This window comes from Juglans microcarpa x Juglans regia, chromosome 2D (genome assembly GCF_004785595.1).
Source record: "Juglans microcarpa x Juglans regia isolate MS1-56 chromosome 2D, Jm3101_v1.0, whole genome shotgun sequence".
Classification (NCBI taxonomy): Eukaryota; Viridiplantae; Streptophyta; class Magnoliopsida; order Fagales; family Juglandaceae; genus Juglans; species Juglans microcarpa x Juglans regia.
Window position 1 is genome coordinate 12,231,593 of NC_054596.1, and position 15,945 is coordinate 12,247,537.

The 15,945-nt window shown below is 35.9% G+C and overlaps 2 protein-coding genes and 1 non-coding gene across 3 annotated transcripts; 2 read left to right on the plus strand and 1 right to left on the minus strand.

The window, feature by feature from the left end:
- The first annotated feature begins 4,966 nt into the window (after nucleotides 1-4,966).
- Nucleotides 4,967-5,074, plus strand: LOC121251298. The gene has a single exon (XR_005937966.1). It is a non-coding gene; the product is annotated as a U6 spliceosomal RNA (small nuclear RNA).
- A 2,677-nt stretch (nucleotides 5,075-7,751) lies between these two features.
- On the plus strand, nucleotides 7,752-12,203 carry LOC121250494 (carbamoyl-phosphate synthase small chain, chloroplastic). The gene is made up of 10 exons (XM_041149626.1): nucleotides 7,752-8,064; nucleotides 8,892-9,024; nucleotides 9,325-9,413; nucleotides 9,494-9,554; nucleotides 9,652-9,719; nucleotides 9,890-10,018; nucleotides 10,108-10,217; nucleotides 10,297-10,644; nucleotides 10,849-11,014; nucleotides 11,962-12,203. Exons 1-10 carry the CDS (start codon nucleotides 7,923-7,925, stop codon nucleotides 12,009-12,011), a joined length of 1,296 nt encoding a protein of 431 aa, XP_041005560.1. The 5' UTR covers nucleotides 7,752-7,922; the 3' UTR covers nucleotides 12,012-12,203.
- A 389-nt stretch (nucleotides 12,204-12,592) lies between these two features.
- Nucleotides 12,593-15,682, minus strand: LOC121250496 (cation/H(+) antiporter 15-like). The gene is made up of 3 exons (XM_041149627.1): nucleotides 15,308-15,682; nucleotides 14,127-15,122; nucleotides 12,593-14,061 (listed from the first exon to the last, which is right to left on the minus strand). Exons 1-3 carry the CDS (start codon nucleotides 15,530-15,532, stop codon nucleotides 12,832-12,834), a joined length of 2,451 nt encoding a protein of 816 aa, XP_041005561.1. The 5' UTR covers nucleotides 15,533-15,682; the 3' UTR covers nucleotides 12,593-12,831.
- Between the last annotated feature and the right edge of the window lie 263 nt (nucleotides 15,683-15,945).

Genomic DNA, 15,945 nt, shown 5'->3' on the forward strand with positions numbered 1-15,945 from the left:
TGTATTGTAAATGTTCTACTTTTATATGAAAATGTGATGTTTGTCTACACTACGCTACAAGCTAAGTCAAGGTCAGATCCCTTTCATGATCTTCGATGAAATATAATGATATGCATGTAAGTGAGCATATGTATGTTATGCTATTATGGATTGTGATTTGATGGATGATATGTCATGAAAATCACATGTATGTCATGCAATGTAATGTCATGAAATATTTAGATCATATAAGTCATGTAATGTTCATGCAGTTCTCAGATTATGTATGCCATGGAATGTTTATGTTCATATCACATTATGCCATGTTATGTTATGTTATTTCCTTATACTTAAAAATACCTATAACATAAATAATAATGAATAGTAATAAAACGTAAACAGTAATAAATAGAAATCGTGAACAGTAATAAACAGTGTTTTTATAACGTAAACAGTAATAAATAGTAACCGTGAACAGTAATGAACAATATTTTTATTTTACACGTTTCGTTTCATTTATGCCCGTGAGATTGAGGGGTGCCAAATTCTTCAGTCTTGATTCTTACCCATCTAGCACAGAGATTTCGGAAGTGAGGATCTGAAGACACAGAAAAGATTTCCTATCACACTCTGCATTTCTCGATTCATCTTGCTCGTTCTTAGTGCTGGTGCCCCGTGGGTATGGTCCTTCTCGATATCTTTCTCTTCTCTCTTGGGTGTGAATCTAAGAACCAGTTTGGATTTTTTTCCTTCGTGTTCTTTTTGGATCCGAATCCTGTGATTATTCTTTTCTCATTTTGTTTCTCTATTCCTTATGCTGTTGTTGGTGGTGGTGGTGTCGTCTTTCCTTTTGAAGTGCTCGGGAGTTATCTCAATGACGTGTTGCAGCATGAGATGTGAGACAGCTTTGTGGAGAAAGTTGAGAGGAACAGTACCATCGTTCAGGTTCCCTTCATTTTCCATTTCTTTCTATTTGCTTCTAACTTTCGGTGTCTTCCCTGGTTCTTTGATCTTCTTGCTCGTGACGTTCCTTTTCCTATTTTTTTTCTTGAGTTTCTGTTTGGATGCTGAGAAAATAGAGAAAAAGAAAAAATGAGCCGGAAAAGAGCTGGTGCACGGTGGAGTTTTCCCAAATGAGCTTTATGAAACAGATTGCAAGCAGGTTTTTTTTTTTTTTTTTTGGTTTGGTTCTCAGGCTTCTACTTCTTTTTTTTTTCACTCCTGCAATGTACGTCACCATGTACAGTCGCTGCGCAGTGCAACGATGGAGGGGAATTTTACCCAGTGAATGAATGATTCAAAAGAAAAATGTTCTAAAATGAGCAAATCAAAATAGAAAATAATAATTTTTTTTATTAACCTCAATATACTAAAAGCAAGAGAAAAGTTATAGATTGGTCGAGCATGTAGCTCATAGAGTTAATGGAATGTGGCATTAAGTTTGGCCAAAGCATGACAATAAAATAAAAATAAATATAAATAAGGAAGAAGAAGACATACTGATGAAGCAATGAAGATGAAGCAAACATACCCAATTGCTGAGCTACTGATCTGTCCAAGAAGTATGTCTTAAACATTGTCTTTAGGGACAGCAACGAGTCAGTGGCCAGTTGCAAGTTGAATTTACCACTGTGAGAGATAAGCAACAGATTATCCAGAGAGAAAAGTTCCAAAACTTCTTTTTTTGTAGCAAGAGATTGGAGGATATAAGAGATGTACACAGTCACCATCAAAATCAGCACTAAATGGGCCACAAATGAGCGGGTTTATCTTCATTGTATGGTCATCATGAACATACACTGCAAGTGCTTGCAAGGACTGCTTGTGAGTGATCTAATTTTTTTATGCCATGTTTTTTGTTGTGGAATCATTTGGCTCTTTGCTCAGCCCAAATCTTGAGTCTATATCACGAGATGCTTTTACAGAACCCCTAATCTGCAGATACTGATTTACAACTGATGGCAACTCGTTAGCTTCAACTTCATGAGATTCAAAATTTGGTGTACCAGAACATGAGCTCTTGATAATCTCAACTTGCCTGAGCACTTTTTTGAGCATCACCAAGAAGGATCCTGGAATAAAACATGATACAAAGACTAATATCCTAAATCTAATCATAAAATAGGAATAAAACAAAAACAGAACAAAGAAGTTTGCTTTTAGTCTTTGCTTCTATTTGGCTTACCGAAGACATGACACGGACACCATCAAAAGTTTCTGGCACAGACAAACAGTTTGGAGGGACGGGTAAGTATTTCAGGATATAACCTTCTTGAGGGAAATACCCTTTTTGAGAAAGACTAAACAAAGAACTCAGATGCGACAAGTACAGAGATTACAGTCTTCAAAACAACGACGACTTTGGGAAGACCCTCGGGACAAATGAGTTCATTGCCATGCTCCACCGTGAGGAAGGAGTTCAGGTTTTCCCTCATTCTAACATTGCCTTTCCTTTCAGCATCTCTTAGACTACAGTGACCTATTTGACCTTGGTCTTGAAGATTGAGAGATGCTGATTGAAGATCTGGTATTATTTTTTTAATGGCATAACATCCCTCCTAAAGTCCTGTGTCAAGTGTGTGAGTGTGTGGTGGGAGGAGGAACTGCTTGTATCTATAAGATAATGTGGAAGAAATTTGTGAATTTTTTGCATTTATTTGATTCTCAGATTGTATACAGCTTTGGTAGATAAGGGACAAACCTTTGATATGGCATGTGAGTAATAGATTCAATCTTGCTTTTGTAGGATATCTTCAACATGTTTACAATTGTTCCTCTTCCAAATGATTTCTTATATCTTTCCCTTAATTAAGCTTGCATAGTGTATATCATTTACCGTCTGAATTTAGATGTAGTGTATGATCCTGTAGGATCATGGTTTCAAAACAAACTAGAAACATTCTAGAGAAGGCCTGCGTTATTTCCTTTGAACGGGAATATATTAATAAAGAGGTATAGTAGATCTTTTTCTCCCTCATAGAGGATTAGGTGGTAGCCAACAAATTTCAATTGTGTAAAAAATGGTTCCTACATGCATTAGATGGTGTAATTTGTGAGAAAAGAATGATGAATAAATTTTAGAGGACTGTGAATGGACGATGGAGGAGTTGAATACTTTCTTTCTCAACACTCTCCTCCTTTGGACATCTTCCATGAATTTTAATGGGCATAGTTTCCATGATTCTCTCTTTTTCTTTTTCTATCTCTAGCTAAGCAACTTTCTTTTACAAATCTCATGATACTTGGATTTTCTTTTTGCACTTACAAGGAAAATCTTATTGCTTATCACAAAATTAATGAAGAGGTTCGAGTAAATTGTAATTTCGTATTTCCTTATTTTGATTAGTAATGAACTGGTCAGTTTTTGGAATAGTTGGTAACATATCAAGCAAATCTTATTGCTTTCGCTACTGACGTACATGATGATGGCATCAACTATCAAGTGCTTTCCTTTCTGTTGCTTCAGGTCACAAATGATGTCTCTCTCATATCTAGGTGGATGGCTATTGATCTGTACATTCGTGAAGTTGATAGCATCAGATTTGAACTATCCATGAATCGATTTAGTGATAAATTGTCAAATCTTGCACATGAGATTATAGAACAATAGCCACACGACATTATTATCCTTCTTTAACTTATCATTATGTTTTTTACTTATAAAAAAAAAAACTTATCATTATGTTTTTATTTATTTATTTTTAATACAGAGCACATATCTATTTTACAACAATTTTTTATTTAGGCAAACGTGCCTTGCACGTGGCCCCCACTACTAGTGCTATGTACAAGTATATGCCATGCTAGAAAAGTTCATGAAGTCCAACAAACTTCTCATGCATTAAGAAAGATAAGATGATAAGGATGACTCAGACCTAAGTGTATTCACCACAAGTTATGATAAGGATAACACAGACATAAGCGTGTTCATCACAAGTTATGTTAATGATGACACAGACCTAAGCGTGTTCTGATAAGGATGACACGGACCTAAGCATGTTCATCACAAATTATATTAAGGGTGATATGGACCTAAGCATGTTCACCACAAGTTATGATAAGCGGTGTCACAGACCTAAGCGTGGTTCACCATATGTTAGTTGAAATATGGATTTAAGCTTGTTTTACTCCATGTTATTACAAGTTATGAGGTGTCACGGACTCAAGCGTGGGTCACTATATGATAAGTGAAAAACAAAATGAACAAGTCATGTATGATTGTTAGAAAATGCATTAAGTCAGTCATTTATGCATTCACATTACATGTTTGTCATGATTATGTATGATTCTGCTCATGTTAATGGTGGATAGATATGCTATGTGAATCGGTGACGATATATGTATATATGTTAAGTTTTTCAGAAATTAAGCCTATGTTAAATTAAGTTATGTGTATGGTATGATTGTGAATTTGTGATGATGTACATATGTTATGAATAGTCTTTCAAAAATTAAGTCTGTGCTAGGCTAAGATGTATTTTACGGCATTATGTGCTATTTATTGAGTATTTGACTCATTTTTGTTTATTTCTATATTTTTTTCTATGTTTAACTGTCACAAATGATGAGTATGAGGACACAGAGCTGGAGGGCCAGGAATAGATCTAGTGTACAGACTTAGAAAGTAATAAGTGTTATTTACACAAGAATTAGTTTAGTTATGTTTTTACTTTATGTTTTCAGTTTCATGTTTCAAAAATAGTTATGTTCAGTTTAGTTGATGTTTCAGTAAATGTGGTATTTCAGGATACGAATCTTTTTACTGGGCACTACGTTATGAATATTAGTAATATCTCTATCCTACGAGAAGGAGGTGTTACATTTTCATCTAGTGTGACATTTTTAAAGTATGACATGTTTTCCAATGGTCATCGTCTAGTGTGACATTTTTAAAGTATGACTAGTCCTTTTGGAGTATAGGTTTAGATGTGGCTTGAGATTTCATTAGGGCGTTACAAATGGTATCTGATTCAGGTTTCAATTCTAGGACTTGTGAGTTCGGGGACATCCGATAAAATTGAAACAATACAGAGAAGATTAACATGGCCCCTATGCAAGGATGACATGCACAAATTGAGAAATAGTATCAAAGCCTATCCCAGCTAGAAATGTGGGACTTGAGTCATGCTACCACGGTGGACTGTCCCGACGAGGATGCCAAAAATATAAAGGAGGAAGATTGTGGTACCCTATATTGACTAATAAGTGATTAGAGCAGGTGGTGCATGAGATATCACATTGTTTGGGAATGCGAAATTTTTTGTATAATGGTTCTAATGAGGCTCTAATTATATCATTGATTGATTCTTTTAGAGTATAGACTCAAATGTGGCTTCGACTTCCATTGAGGTGTTACACATGGTTATGGAGTAAATGATGCAGCTGTACTTCATTTTGATGGATTTGATATTTACAGACTTGGGAGATCTAGGAAACACTGGGACCGATGGAAAATGTATACAGCTTCTTCAATTGTGGGAAGCTTATTTTCCTCTGGACTGTAGTTTTAATATATCTGATCTGGATTAGCCACTGAATTTTCCCATACTTCCCCCGTAAGATTGTCAGTATAATTATTGTGCAACAGTGTATTTTGTATTGATCCAATTTTGTTCTACTGTGAAATCTGATCGGTTGAAACTTGTCATATTCTAGGATTGTTGGTGGCATTGAGTTTTGATTAACTTCTGTATTCATTCATTTGAGTTGCAGTCAGTAAGCAAGCCTTGCCAGCTTGTATTTCTTTGGATTATGTTCTGTAAAACATAATTGTAATTATATGTTTTAACAACTGCTCAAGTTTTCAGGGACTCTGTTGTAAATAAAATCATTTGTAGCTATAACCAACCCAACTACAGTACTGCCTCTGGTTTCCTGCAATATGGTGGCCAATTGGAACACAACTAAAAAGAGAATATTTACCAAGATGAGCTGTGGTTATTCTGAACAGCAACATGCCTTATGCCCGCAATTGGAGTATCATTTTCCTTTAAAAGCAGACTGATTACATGGATGCATGCATTCCCAATTCCCATATATCATCCCATTTCACTCTTCGGTCTATTTATTGCTTTCTTTCTTACTGTACTTCGTACTCTTTTAAAAAGGAAAAAAGTCAAAGTTTATTGTTACATCTACAAAGAAATTATATAAAATAAGATGTGATTTTATCTGTTCTATTAGTTCTACTTTATACTAAAAGTAATTTTATAATATGATGAATTATATCAAATCACATCAATTTATAAGATTACTTTTATGTAATTTCTTTTTAGTTAAAGTATTTTCCAAACGGAATGCAAAAACAAAAGGCTTGTTTTGGATTGTTTTGGTATGGATGGCTGGTGGGATCATTTTCAGTGGTGACTTCATTAACGTCACCTTTAATTCTTAGGTGCTGTTTAGATAATGAGTTGAAATAAAAGTTAAGAGTTAAATAAAATATTGTTAGAATATTATTTTTTAATATTATTATTATTATTTTGAGACTTGAAAAAATTGAATTGTTTATTATATTTTGTGTAAAATTTTAAAAAAATTATAATAATAATATGAGATAAAACTATTTTGTATCAAAGTAGACGACAATGTGGTCAAACTAGAACGATTGGTTTGAAGTTAATCTCTATCTCTTGTGTTAAAAGATGATTTCTATGAAACTTAAAAAATAAATGAAATTTGACACCCACCCCGTTTTCTTGTTGACATCGATTGGCTTCCCTAATTTTTATAATATGGAGGTTAGGAGTTGCATCAGTTTTTCCTACTCGGTGGAATATGATATTTCCTATCACTCTTGTTGGTTCTGTTTTAAAATACCTAGAATCGGTCGACTCACTTTTTTTTGTCCATGGAGATTTAATTAAAAAAAAAAAAGGGATATTTACAATCTTAAAGTATATAAATATTACAATCTCTTAAAATAATAAATTAATATATAACTTATATGAAAATAAATTAATTTTTTAATAGATAGATTTTATTTATTTTTAAATAATTGCATGGTGTTTACATATTTTAAGATTACATATAAAATTATTCTTTTTTTTTTTTGTCCGACTTCCTTGTCGATTTCAACAAATGGATATTTTTTTATGGGCTGGTTTTTGTTTTTAGTGTAACTAAAAAAGAATATAAAGGTTACTTTTTTAAAATTGTTATTTTTCGTATGCAGTTATTTTTCAAGTTTATCTCAAATGACGAAAAAAATAAAAAAGACCTCTCACCTAGATTTAAATAAATAAATTAATAACTCAAAGAAAAACCCTTCTTTGGGCGATTACTGAAGTTAAGAGACTGTCCTACTAATAAAAAAAAGATAAATAAGAAAAATATATTTTGAAATTTCTATAATTATTGAAATTTTTTTATATGTTTCTTTTTATTGAATTTTGTAAAAATAGATAAGTAAAATGACAATTTGTTTTGAATTAAATTTTCTTGAGATTAATTTTATGTTGGGAAAAGTGAATATATAGAATTGAAATTTGATTGGATAAATTTATGATAGATACTTAAAAAAAAAAAAAAACTTCACCAATTTTTTTATGACACAGCCCACTTGGATAATAGTTATTTATTATCTTCACATATCATACATTATATTTTTTAAAAAAAAATTAATTTTTTTAAATTGATTCTTTTTAAACTATTTAAATTTTTCTATTTATTATTTATATATTAAATATTTGGTAAAGAATAAAAAAAAATGATTTGTAGTGTTGTGTGCGGAGGAGATCTAATAAATATTTCTTTGGGTAATGATTCATGAACGCAACCAAAGCTTCCCTGTGGCTGAGTCAGAGTGACTGAGACAGCCGGTGCCTTTATAAAATCTTCCTCCTCCACCTTCAAAGTTCGAAGTTTCATCTCTGCGAAACCTAAACTCTCAAAACTCTGAACTGCCGCGCTCTGTGCGACTCGACTTTGAAGTAAAAGAGAGAATGGCGACGACTGCAATGGATTTGACGCTTACCAACCAACTGTCTTCTTTTGCCTCGAAGGTTCAATTAAATCGTTCTCCAAAAGCTAGGGCTTTCACGGTCAGATGTTCCGTCCCTCTCTCATCCGGCGGTGCCGCTCTCGGTATGCCAACGTTTTCTCCTCCCTCCTTAGATTCTCTTTGTTTTTATACGTGTATATATATTTGTTATTTTGTGTGCATGTGTGTGTGAGTGAATGTGTTTAGCACTAGTTCTAGTATATAAGACCATTCGCTTCATTAAGCTAACTTATTTGATCTTTGCAAATGACCAAATTTTAATTTTGAATGGCTCGACTTGATTCTCGCAGTCGACTGTGATTCTTTCTTGCTTTTTTCTTTTTTTCGTTAATTGGGTTATTGCTTACTCGATAATATTGCGCACATAGGGGTCATGTCTAATCTTTTAAGTTAATGTAAAATCTCGGTCTTTTGTTTTTCTTATTTCCATGTCCCGAACCTTTGCTATCTACCATTACTTGATTTTATTTTTTTTTTAAATTATTTATTCCCTTCAGATATATTGATATTGAATTTAAGAAACTTGAGGGTTTCTTCTGTAGGAATCATGGCTAGTGATCTAGGATAATTAAGAAATTTATATATCTACATTGCTCATGGGCACTTAATCCTTTGCTATTTTCCATTTGTATGTCAACGTAGATTTGGATTCTTCCTGTTGGCATCTCAATATAGCTGTTAATATGTTGCTACGTAATAAGTAGACCTCATTATAAATCCATTTTTCTTGTTCTCTTATCATGAATCTTAATATTCTTTCCATTCTTTCATTTATCTTTTCAAGCTGATTTTCTAGGAAAAAGATCAATTACACGTTGATCAATCTAGCCATCATTATACATATTCTCATGTGCATGCACATGCTTAATATACTTTAAAGTTGATTCATATCTAATTGTGTGAGCCTTAGGGTTGGCGGAAAGACCCTGGAAGACTTCAGATGCTAGACTTGTGCTTGAAGATGGTTCAGTCTGGACAGCCAAGTCATTTGGTGCTTCGGGAACTCAAGTTGGTGAAGTGGTCTTCAATACATCTTTGACAGGGTGAGTTGATTTCTAAAATCTTTGTAACTGGATGAGTGATCTTGATTTCTTCTTTTCTAAAGAATTCTCTGCTCATAACACAATAAGATAGATAGCAGGTAATATTAATGCATTTGTTCATCTAAAAAATGGAAAGGCAAGCTTCACTTGCGCCTAAAACACTCCCTAGAAGTGTTCACTTTGTGATCGAGTAGCGCTTTTGCTTTGGTGTTTGCTTTAAACTTTTCTAAGCGCACTACACTAGGAGAACCTATTAGTAAGGTTCATGAGTTGATAAGTTATGCATGATCACACATGCAGGTACCAAGAGATTCTTACAGACCCTAGTTATGCTGGCCAGTTTGTCCTGATGACAAACCCTCATATTGGCAACACTGGTGTAAATTTTGGTGGGTTAAGTTTTTAGTTTTAATCCTTACCTACTCTGATGTATTGCTATTTTAAATCTATTTGATGTCTTTCATGTCAGATGATGAGGAATCAAGGCAATGCTTCCTTGCTGGTCTAGTCATTAGAAGTTTGAGTATCAGGTGCGCCTTGTTAAGGTTCCTTTGGGAACTTTCATGTTAAAATAACTTTGTTGATTTACCCATGCTTGCTTACTTATTATTTAAAATATATCTCCAGTACTTCAAATTGGAGATGTGCAGAAACACTTGGTGACTATCTAGCAGAAAGAAACATCATGGGCATTTGTAAGTTATTTACAGCAAGTCATTTAGTTAGGGGAGAGTTATTGAGTCTTTAATACTTATGAGATAAATAGTTATAAAAATACCTTTGAGACGCTCCAAGTTTGATTATTGAGCTATGCTCTCTTTGTAGCTTCTGACTTGACTTTTTGATTCTGGGAATTATCCTACAGATGATGTTGACACGCGTGCAATTACCCGAAGATTGAGACAAGATGGAAGCCTTATAGGTGTTTTGAGCACAGAAGATTCAAAAACCAATAAGGAACTATTGCAACTGTCCCGCTCATGGGATATTGTGGGTAAGGATTTTATGCGGGTTTGCAAATATAAAGGAAATTTTCAAAGCCTAGAGATATTCTAAATAAAAAGTTTTCCTTTAACTTTGCAGGTGTTGATTTAATAAGTGGTGTTTCATGCAAGACCCCTTACGAATGGATTGACAAAACAAAGTCAGATTGGGAATTTAACTCCATTGAGAGAGATGTAGATGCTTTGCATGTAAGCTTTATATGAGGTTTGTTGAAGGCACTTTGCATGTAAGCTTCACGCTCACCCCTTTTGTGTGTGTGAAATGAAGGTTGTTGCATATGATTTTGGGATCAAGCTTAATATACTTAGGCGTTTAGCATCCTATGGCTGTAAGATTACAGTTGTCCCTTCAACATGGCCAGCATCGGAGACTCTAAAGATGAAGCCCAATGGGGTTCTTTTCAGCAATGGCCCTGGAGACCCCTCTGCAGTTCCTTATGCAGTAGAAACAGTGAAAGAAATACTGGGAAAGGTTCCTGTTTTTGGAATTTGTATGGGTCATCAGTTGCTTGGTCAAGCATTAGGTGGCAAAACCTTTAAGATGAAGTTTGGTCACCATGGAGGAAATCATCCAGTTCGTAACCTTCGGAGTGGCCATGTTGAGATTAGTGCTCAGGTGTGTTAATTTTCAGTATCCATCTTTCTTTGAAAATTGTGAGGTGGACCCTACCTCCATCCCCACCCCCACCCCCCAACTGCGAACTCACACAGTATCTGTGAGAAAACTGAGTTAAGAACTAGTTAATGTGATGAAAGAAAATTTATAAAATATATTTTTTCGCCATTCATTATTTCTCAACATAAATGTATAATGTGGCAGAATCACAACTATGCTGTTGACCCTGCATCACTTCCAGAGGGTGTGGAAGTAACTCATGTCAATCTTAATGATGGAAGCTGTGCTGGCCTTGCCTACCCGGCACAAAACATCATGTCTCTTCAATACCACCCTGAAGCATCACCAGGACCTCATGATTCAGACTATGGTAATGGAACTTCCTTTGTTTTTTCTTGGATACATTTGTTTTTTAAAAAAAAAACTGCAAATTACCATCCCACTCTCAAACACACTTTCAAACTATGACTTGCGATGAAGACCTTATCCCAAAACCTAACTTTGCCATAAGTTGCCTCTGACTTTGACCGGTACATTAAGGCCCTATTTGGATGTTGAAATGCTCTCATCTCATCTCAACTTCCAAACACCTTTTAAACACAAACACTTTTCAATTTCAAATCTTCAACTTTTTCATTTAATTATTGATTAATCATTATAACTTTTCCAAACTTTCAAACAAAACATAAAAAATAATTTAACTTTTTCAAATCTCAAAACAAAATAATATTTTAACAATATTTTAACTTTATAATATTTTTATTCAACTTTTTCACTCCTTTCAAAAAACCCAATAAAATATCTTAACTTAAACTATTTCACTACTTTTTACAAATTATTTCACTACTATTTATAGATTTCTCATCTTATCTCATCTCATCTCATATCAGCATTCAAATTTAAAATATAGGTAACATATCCACTAAAAAATTTAAAAATAATCAGGGGTGCACCATGGGATCCATGGTCGTGGCTCCTGTTGCCATCAATTCTTTTTTTTAAAAAGAAAAATTGTTAACTATGTTATTTTGTTATTAGATCATCCCTGATAACACATTTCAATGGGACTTACAAAATATTACTATTCTCAGATCATCTCAATACTAAAAACAGCCGCTTTAAATTAGATAATAGCTAATGCACATTTCAAGGAATTCCATAGTCTGACAGGTGAGAGAGTGCGAGAGGAGATCTTATCAGGGGGAATATATCTTATTTGATGCTTCTTTCTATCCTCTATACTGTTCAACAAACATATGTATACTGACGGTATGAGACTAATCTATCCCGGTATTGACATAAGGTATTTTTGAACAGCTTTTCAAGAATTCATAGAGATGCTAAAGCGGGCAAAACAAAATGCTTAAGCACAATCCGTACCAATGCACTGTTATTATAAGCTTGTGAGAGTTCAAAAGGTGGTAGTTTAATCTGGCTTATGCTACTACTGTCCATGAAGCTCATATGTATTTTATATGGAGAAGACTAGTGCTTTATTATTGTCAAATTTGTTAGTGATTGTGGAATAGATAAAAATAATGGAAAATGCTACTTTGTCCCATGGTTTTGTCACTTCATTTTGATCGTGTATTTTGTTTTATTTTATGTCACTTCCAGCGAATTGATGTACTTTTTTTAAAAATGTTTGAAAGAAAAAGAGAAAAAAAAAAGTGCAAATAGACTAGGGGGCACACCCTACATGCTAGGTGGCTGAGTAGCATTGTCCAAAAATAATTGACAATTTACAAGATTGATTTGGTACAAGAATGAATATCTCAAGGACATGCCATGTGATGATGGGCTAGAGGAAAGGGAAAAGGGAAAAGATGGTGGTTGATCACGAATGAATATTTACTTCGTTTAAAATTTGTTCAACTATTTATTATGATAAAACATTTAATTATCTTAAAAGAAAAAACAGAAGGTCCTGAATAAAAGAAAGGAAGCAAAAGAAAACCTAAAAACCACAAATCTAATTAGTTGCAGAAAGACAGAACATTAATTATACATGCTTCTGTAATCAAGAATGCCCTTGAATTGCAAACAAGGAAACAAAAATGGTTTTCCAAGTTGTGATTCTCTCTCTTTTATCTTTTTTAATCTTCTCTTTTCCCCTGGAATGGTTTCTTGGGAGTCATTGAGGCACCACAGCTTCTGACCAACTAGTATCATGGGCTTACCTACTCGTTACTGCCGAATTACATGTCCTGTGCTATCCGGCGTACCAAGCCCCTCCCCTTGCGGCCCCATCCCAACGTACTGTTGAACTACTAAAACTGAAACAGTGGATGCAAAGTCTGCCGAAGCTAGCAAATCCCCTATTGCACCGAGCTCCGGACACTCACTCCAGTCGGTTAATCCTGCCGTGAGGGGTGATATAATTCCTTGTCCTCTCCCAACAATGAACAGGTCATGAGCGTTGTCCATTGACCTTATCACAGCCACTGTCTCCTCCCCATTGCTCACCACCTTCTCGGTATAGACAATGGTTTCATCATTCATGTTTTTCAATCCGAAATCGTTTACAAGCGCTTCATCTAGTTGCTTCTCTCTTTCATCCTCTGTTTCCACTGTTAACATTCCGGAGCCGCCACCCTCTAGCTGAGATGCTGCATGCCCATCTACATCCTCACCATGAATGAACCGCACTACTGTAAGGGTTATTCCCTGATGCTCGGACATCCTCCATGCATAGGACAATGCTTCTCTGTCGTCTGGTCCTCCAAAGAACAGCACAGCTACGTTGTGAGAGACCTGGTTTGCAGTCAAGCGTGTGGAGCCGTTCAGGCCTCTGTCAACGAGAACACCAACTGAGCAAGGTGCATTTGCTAGCACATTCTGATTCACCGTTCGAAAGGCCGGGTTTGTAGCTTCCATTCCCCCATCAACGGTCTGTTGTTTGTGGAAAGGGATGATTATGAAGGCGACTCGTTTATCTTCTGCTAAATTGCAAATGTCTTCGTGCATGGTAGAGTAAGGGGAAATGGCTGTAAGGGGTTGAACAGAGACGCACCCAGCATGCTGCTCGTAGTTCTCAAATGCATTGATGATGTGTTCGGACTGAGCTTGGGTTCGATTGAGAGCCGGTCGGCCAAATTTCCTGGTGTTATGGACAATGAGCATGGCAGATGCACGGCCAGTGAGTTCTACTAAGTGGACCACGTAGACGCATATTGGGGACTTTTTGGAGGGGTAAGAGGCTTCGAGGAGGTTGATGATTGTTGGCACATTTCTGGGTGTGTGAATGCAGACTAGCACTCGTAGTTCTCCATCTGGTTTCGAACTCTGGATTGTACGTCGTTTGTATGGCAGCAACTTCCTTGCCGGCCTGTAAATTGTAGTTACAATAGGTGTGATGACTGCTGTCATAACCACAGCTACGGTCACCATGATTGCAAACGACTCATCATCTAACACCTGCATTTATAATTGCTGTTTGAGAGAGAGAGAGAGAGAGAGAGAGAGAGAGAGTGAGTGAGTACCTCCTGATCCTTGCCAACATTGAGGACAATCATTTCAACAAGACCCTTTGCATTCATGAGCAAACCGAGAGTGATGCCTTCGCGTATTGGCATCTGGTAGAACATTGAAACGAGGACAGTTCCAGCAATTTTTCCGACACAGGCAAGAGCAATGACGAGCATTAAAATCCCCCACGTGGATGCTTCCTTTATTGCTGATATATTAGTCTTCAGTCCGCTAATGGCAAAGAAGAGAGGGAGCAGAAGTCCTGAAACAAAATCCTCAAGCTTTTCTATGAGAGTAATGCCAAGCGGTCCGTTTGGAATTACAAGGCCAAACACGAAAGCTCCAAAAACAGAATGTGTACCAATGGCATCTGTAATGAAGCCTGAGATCATAACCCCAGTTAGAATGAGACATATATAGAAGTCACTGAAATTTTCTCCCTCTGGGGTTCTCCGAATTATCCATTCAATTGCCGGACGGACAACAAAAATGCAAAAGGCAACAAAGGCCACGCTCGACAGTATCACCCAGAGGGAAGCCAAAGAAGTAGATTGGTTCTCAGACAAGGCAATTGCTAAAGCTAAGAGCACCCAAGCACACATGTCATTGATAAGAGCAGATGACAAGGCAATACGGCCAAGCTCCGTGTTGATGAGCTTGAGCTCGGCAAGGATTCGAGCCAGTACCGGGAATGCGGTGACAGAGAGGGCAACCCCAAGGAAGAGGATAAAAGTTCCCTGTGTCATACTTTGACCTTTTTGGTCAAGAACGAAGGAGAAGGCAGCACCAATTAAGAATGGCAAAACCATACCAGCAACAGCAACAAGCATGGCCCTTCTCCCTGTGCGCCGGACTACTGTTATGTCCATCTCTACTCCCACCAGAAACAGAAAATAAAGCAGACCCACATTCGCCATTGTCTCAAGCACCATCACACTTCTTAGAGGAAATATTGCATTTGCAAATTTAGTGTTCCTCCCAAGCACTGAAGGACCTAATATTACTCCACCCTGTTCACATATATAACAACATATATAGGGAAGAATCATCCTTGTTTATGTGATTCTAATATGCAGATGAAAATATGGCTTCCTATTCCTACTAGCTAGGTTCAAGCAGGGACTAAAGAATGCAATATCTGATAAAAAAGAAAAAAAAGAAAAAAAAAACATCCGTGATAAAGAGGTAAACGTACCAGAATTTCAGAGACAACACGAGGTTGGCGAAGGGGTTTGAGGAGAAAAACAAGAATACGAGTGGTGACAACAACCAGAGTTAATTGTAAGATGAAAAGAGGGAGAGAGAAATCTAAAGGGTTATCGCCCTGCCATACACCATTCGTTGTTATCATGGTTGGTGCATAACAGACAATTGTCCCCTCTGCACTTCTGTTCATTGTTGCCACCAGCTGCTGCGCCATCCTTCTTCTTCTTCTTCTTCTTCTTCTCCACCGTCTCCAATCTTTAAAGCCGCAAATTAAGCAATCAATCACCACTGCAATCACCTCCTCTTATTCCCAAACGCAAGGTATGATCACCACTTTCTGAAGATATTTATATATATATACACTCTGTGTGTGTGTATATATATATATATATATATATATATATATATATATATTATTGCTCACACAATTGACGTCGGTGTTGTTATCATCATCATGTCCTCGCGTAAATCTTTTTTCTTCTTTGATATGCAAAACTAGAGTGAAAACTTGAAACAAATAATCACGCTCTTGTTTTGCAGATAATGGGTACTTTTAAGTTCTTGGATTGTTTAGGTTGCTTAGCCATCAGGTATGAGAACGTTCGAGAGGGAGATATTCAGATTAGT

What these genes read in the sequence shown, in the direction of transcription:
- LOC121250494 (XM_041149626.1), top strand. Translation starts at nt 7,923, where the DNA reads ATGGCGACGACTGCAATGGATTTGACGCTTACCAACCAACTGTCTTCT. An exon ending in AAGAAACATCATGGGCATTT is followed by an intron (nt 9,720 to 9,889) that starts GTAAGTTATTTA and finishes ATTATCCTACAG; the next exon opens with ATGATGTTGACACGCGTGCA. An exon ending in ATGTTGAGATTAGTGCTCAG is followed by an intron (nt 10,645 to 10,848) that starts GTGTGTTAATTT and finishes ATAATGTGGCAG; the next exon opens with AATCACAACTATGCTGTTGA.
- LOC121250496 (XM_041149627.1), bottom strand. Translation starts at nt 15,532, where the DNA reads ATGGCGCAGCAGCTGGTGGCAACAATGAACAGAAGTGCAGAGGGGACA. An exon ending in GTGTTGTCTCTGAAATTCTG is followed by an intron (nt 15,123 to 15,307) that starts GTACGTTTACCT and finishes ATATGTGAACAG; the next exon opens with GGTGGAGTAATATTAGGTCC. An exon ending in ATGTTGGCAAGGATCAGGAG is followed by an intron (nt 14,062 to 14,126) that starts GTACTCACTCAC and finishes TTATAAATGCAG; the next exon opens with GTGTTAGATGATGAGTCGTT.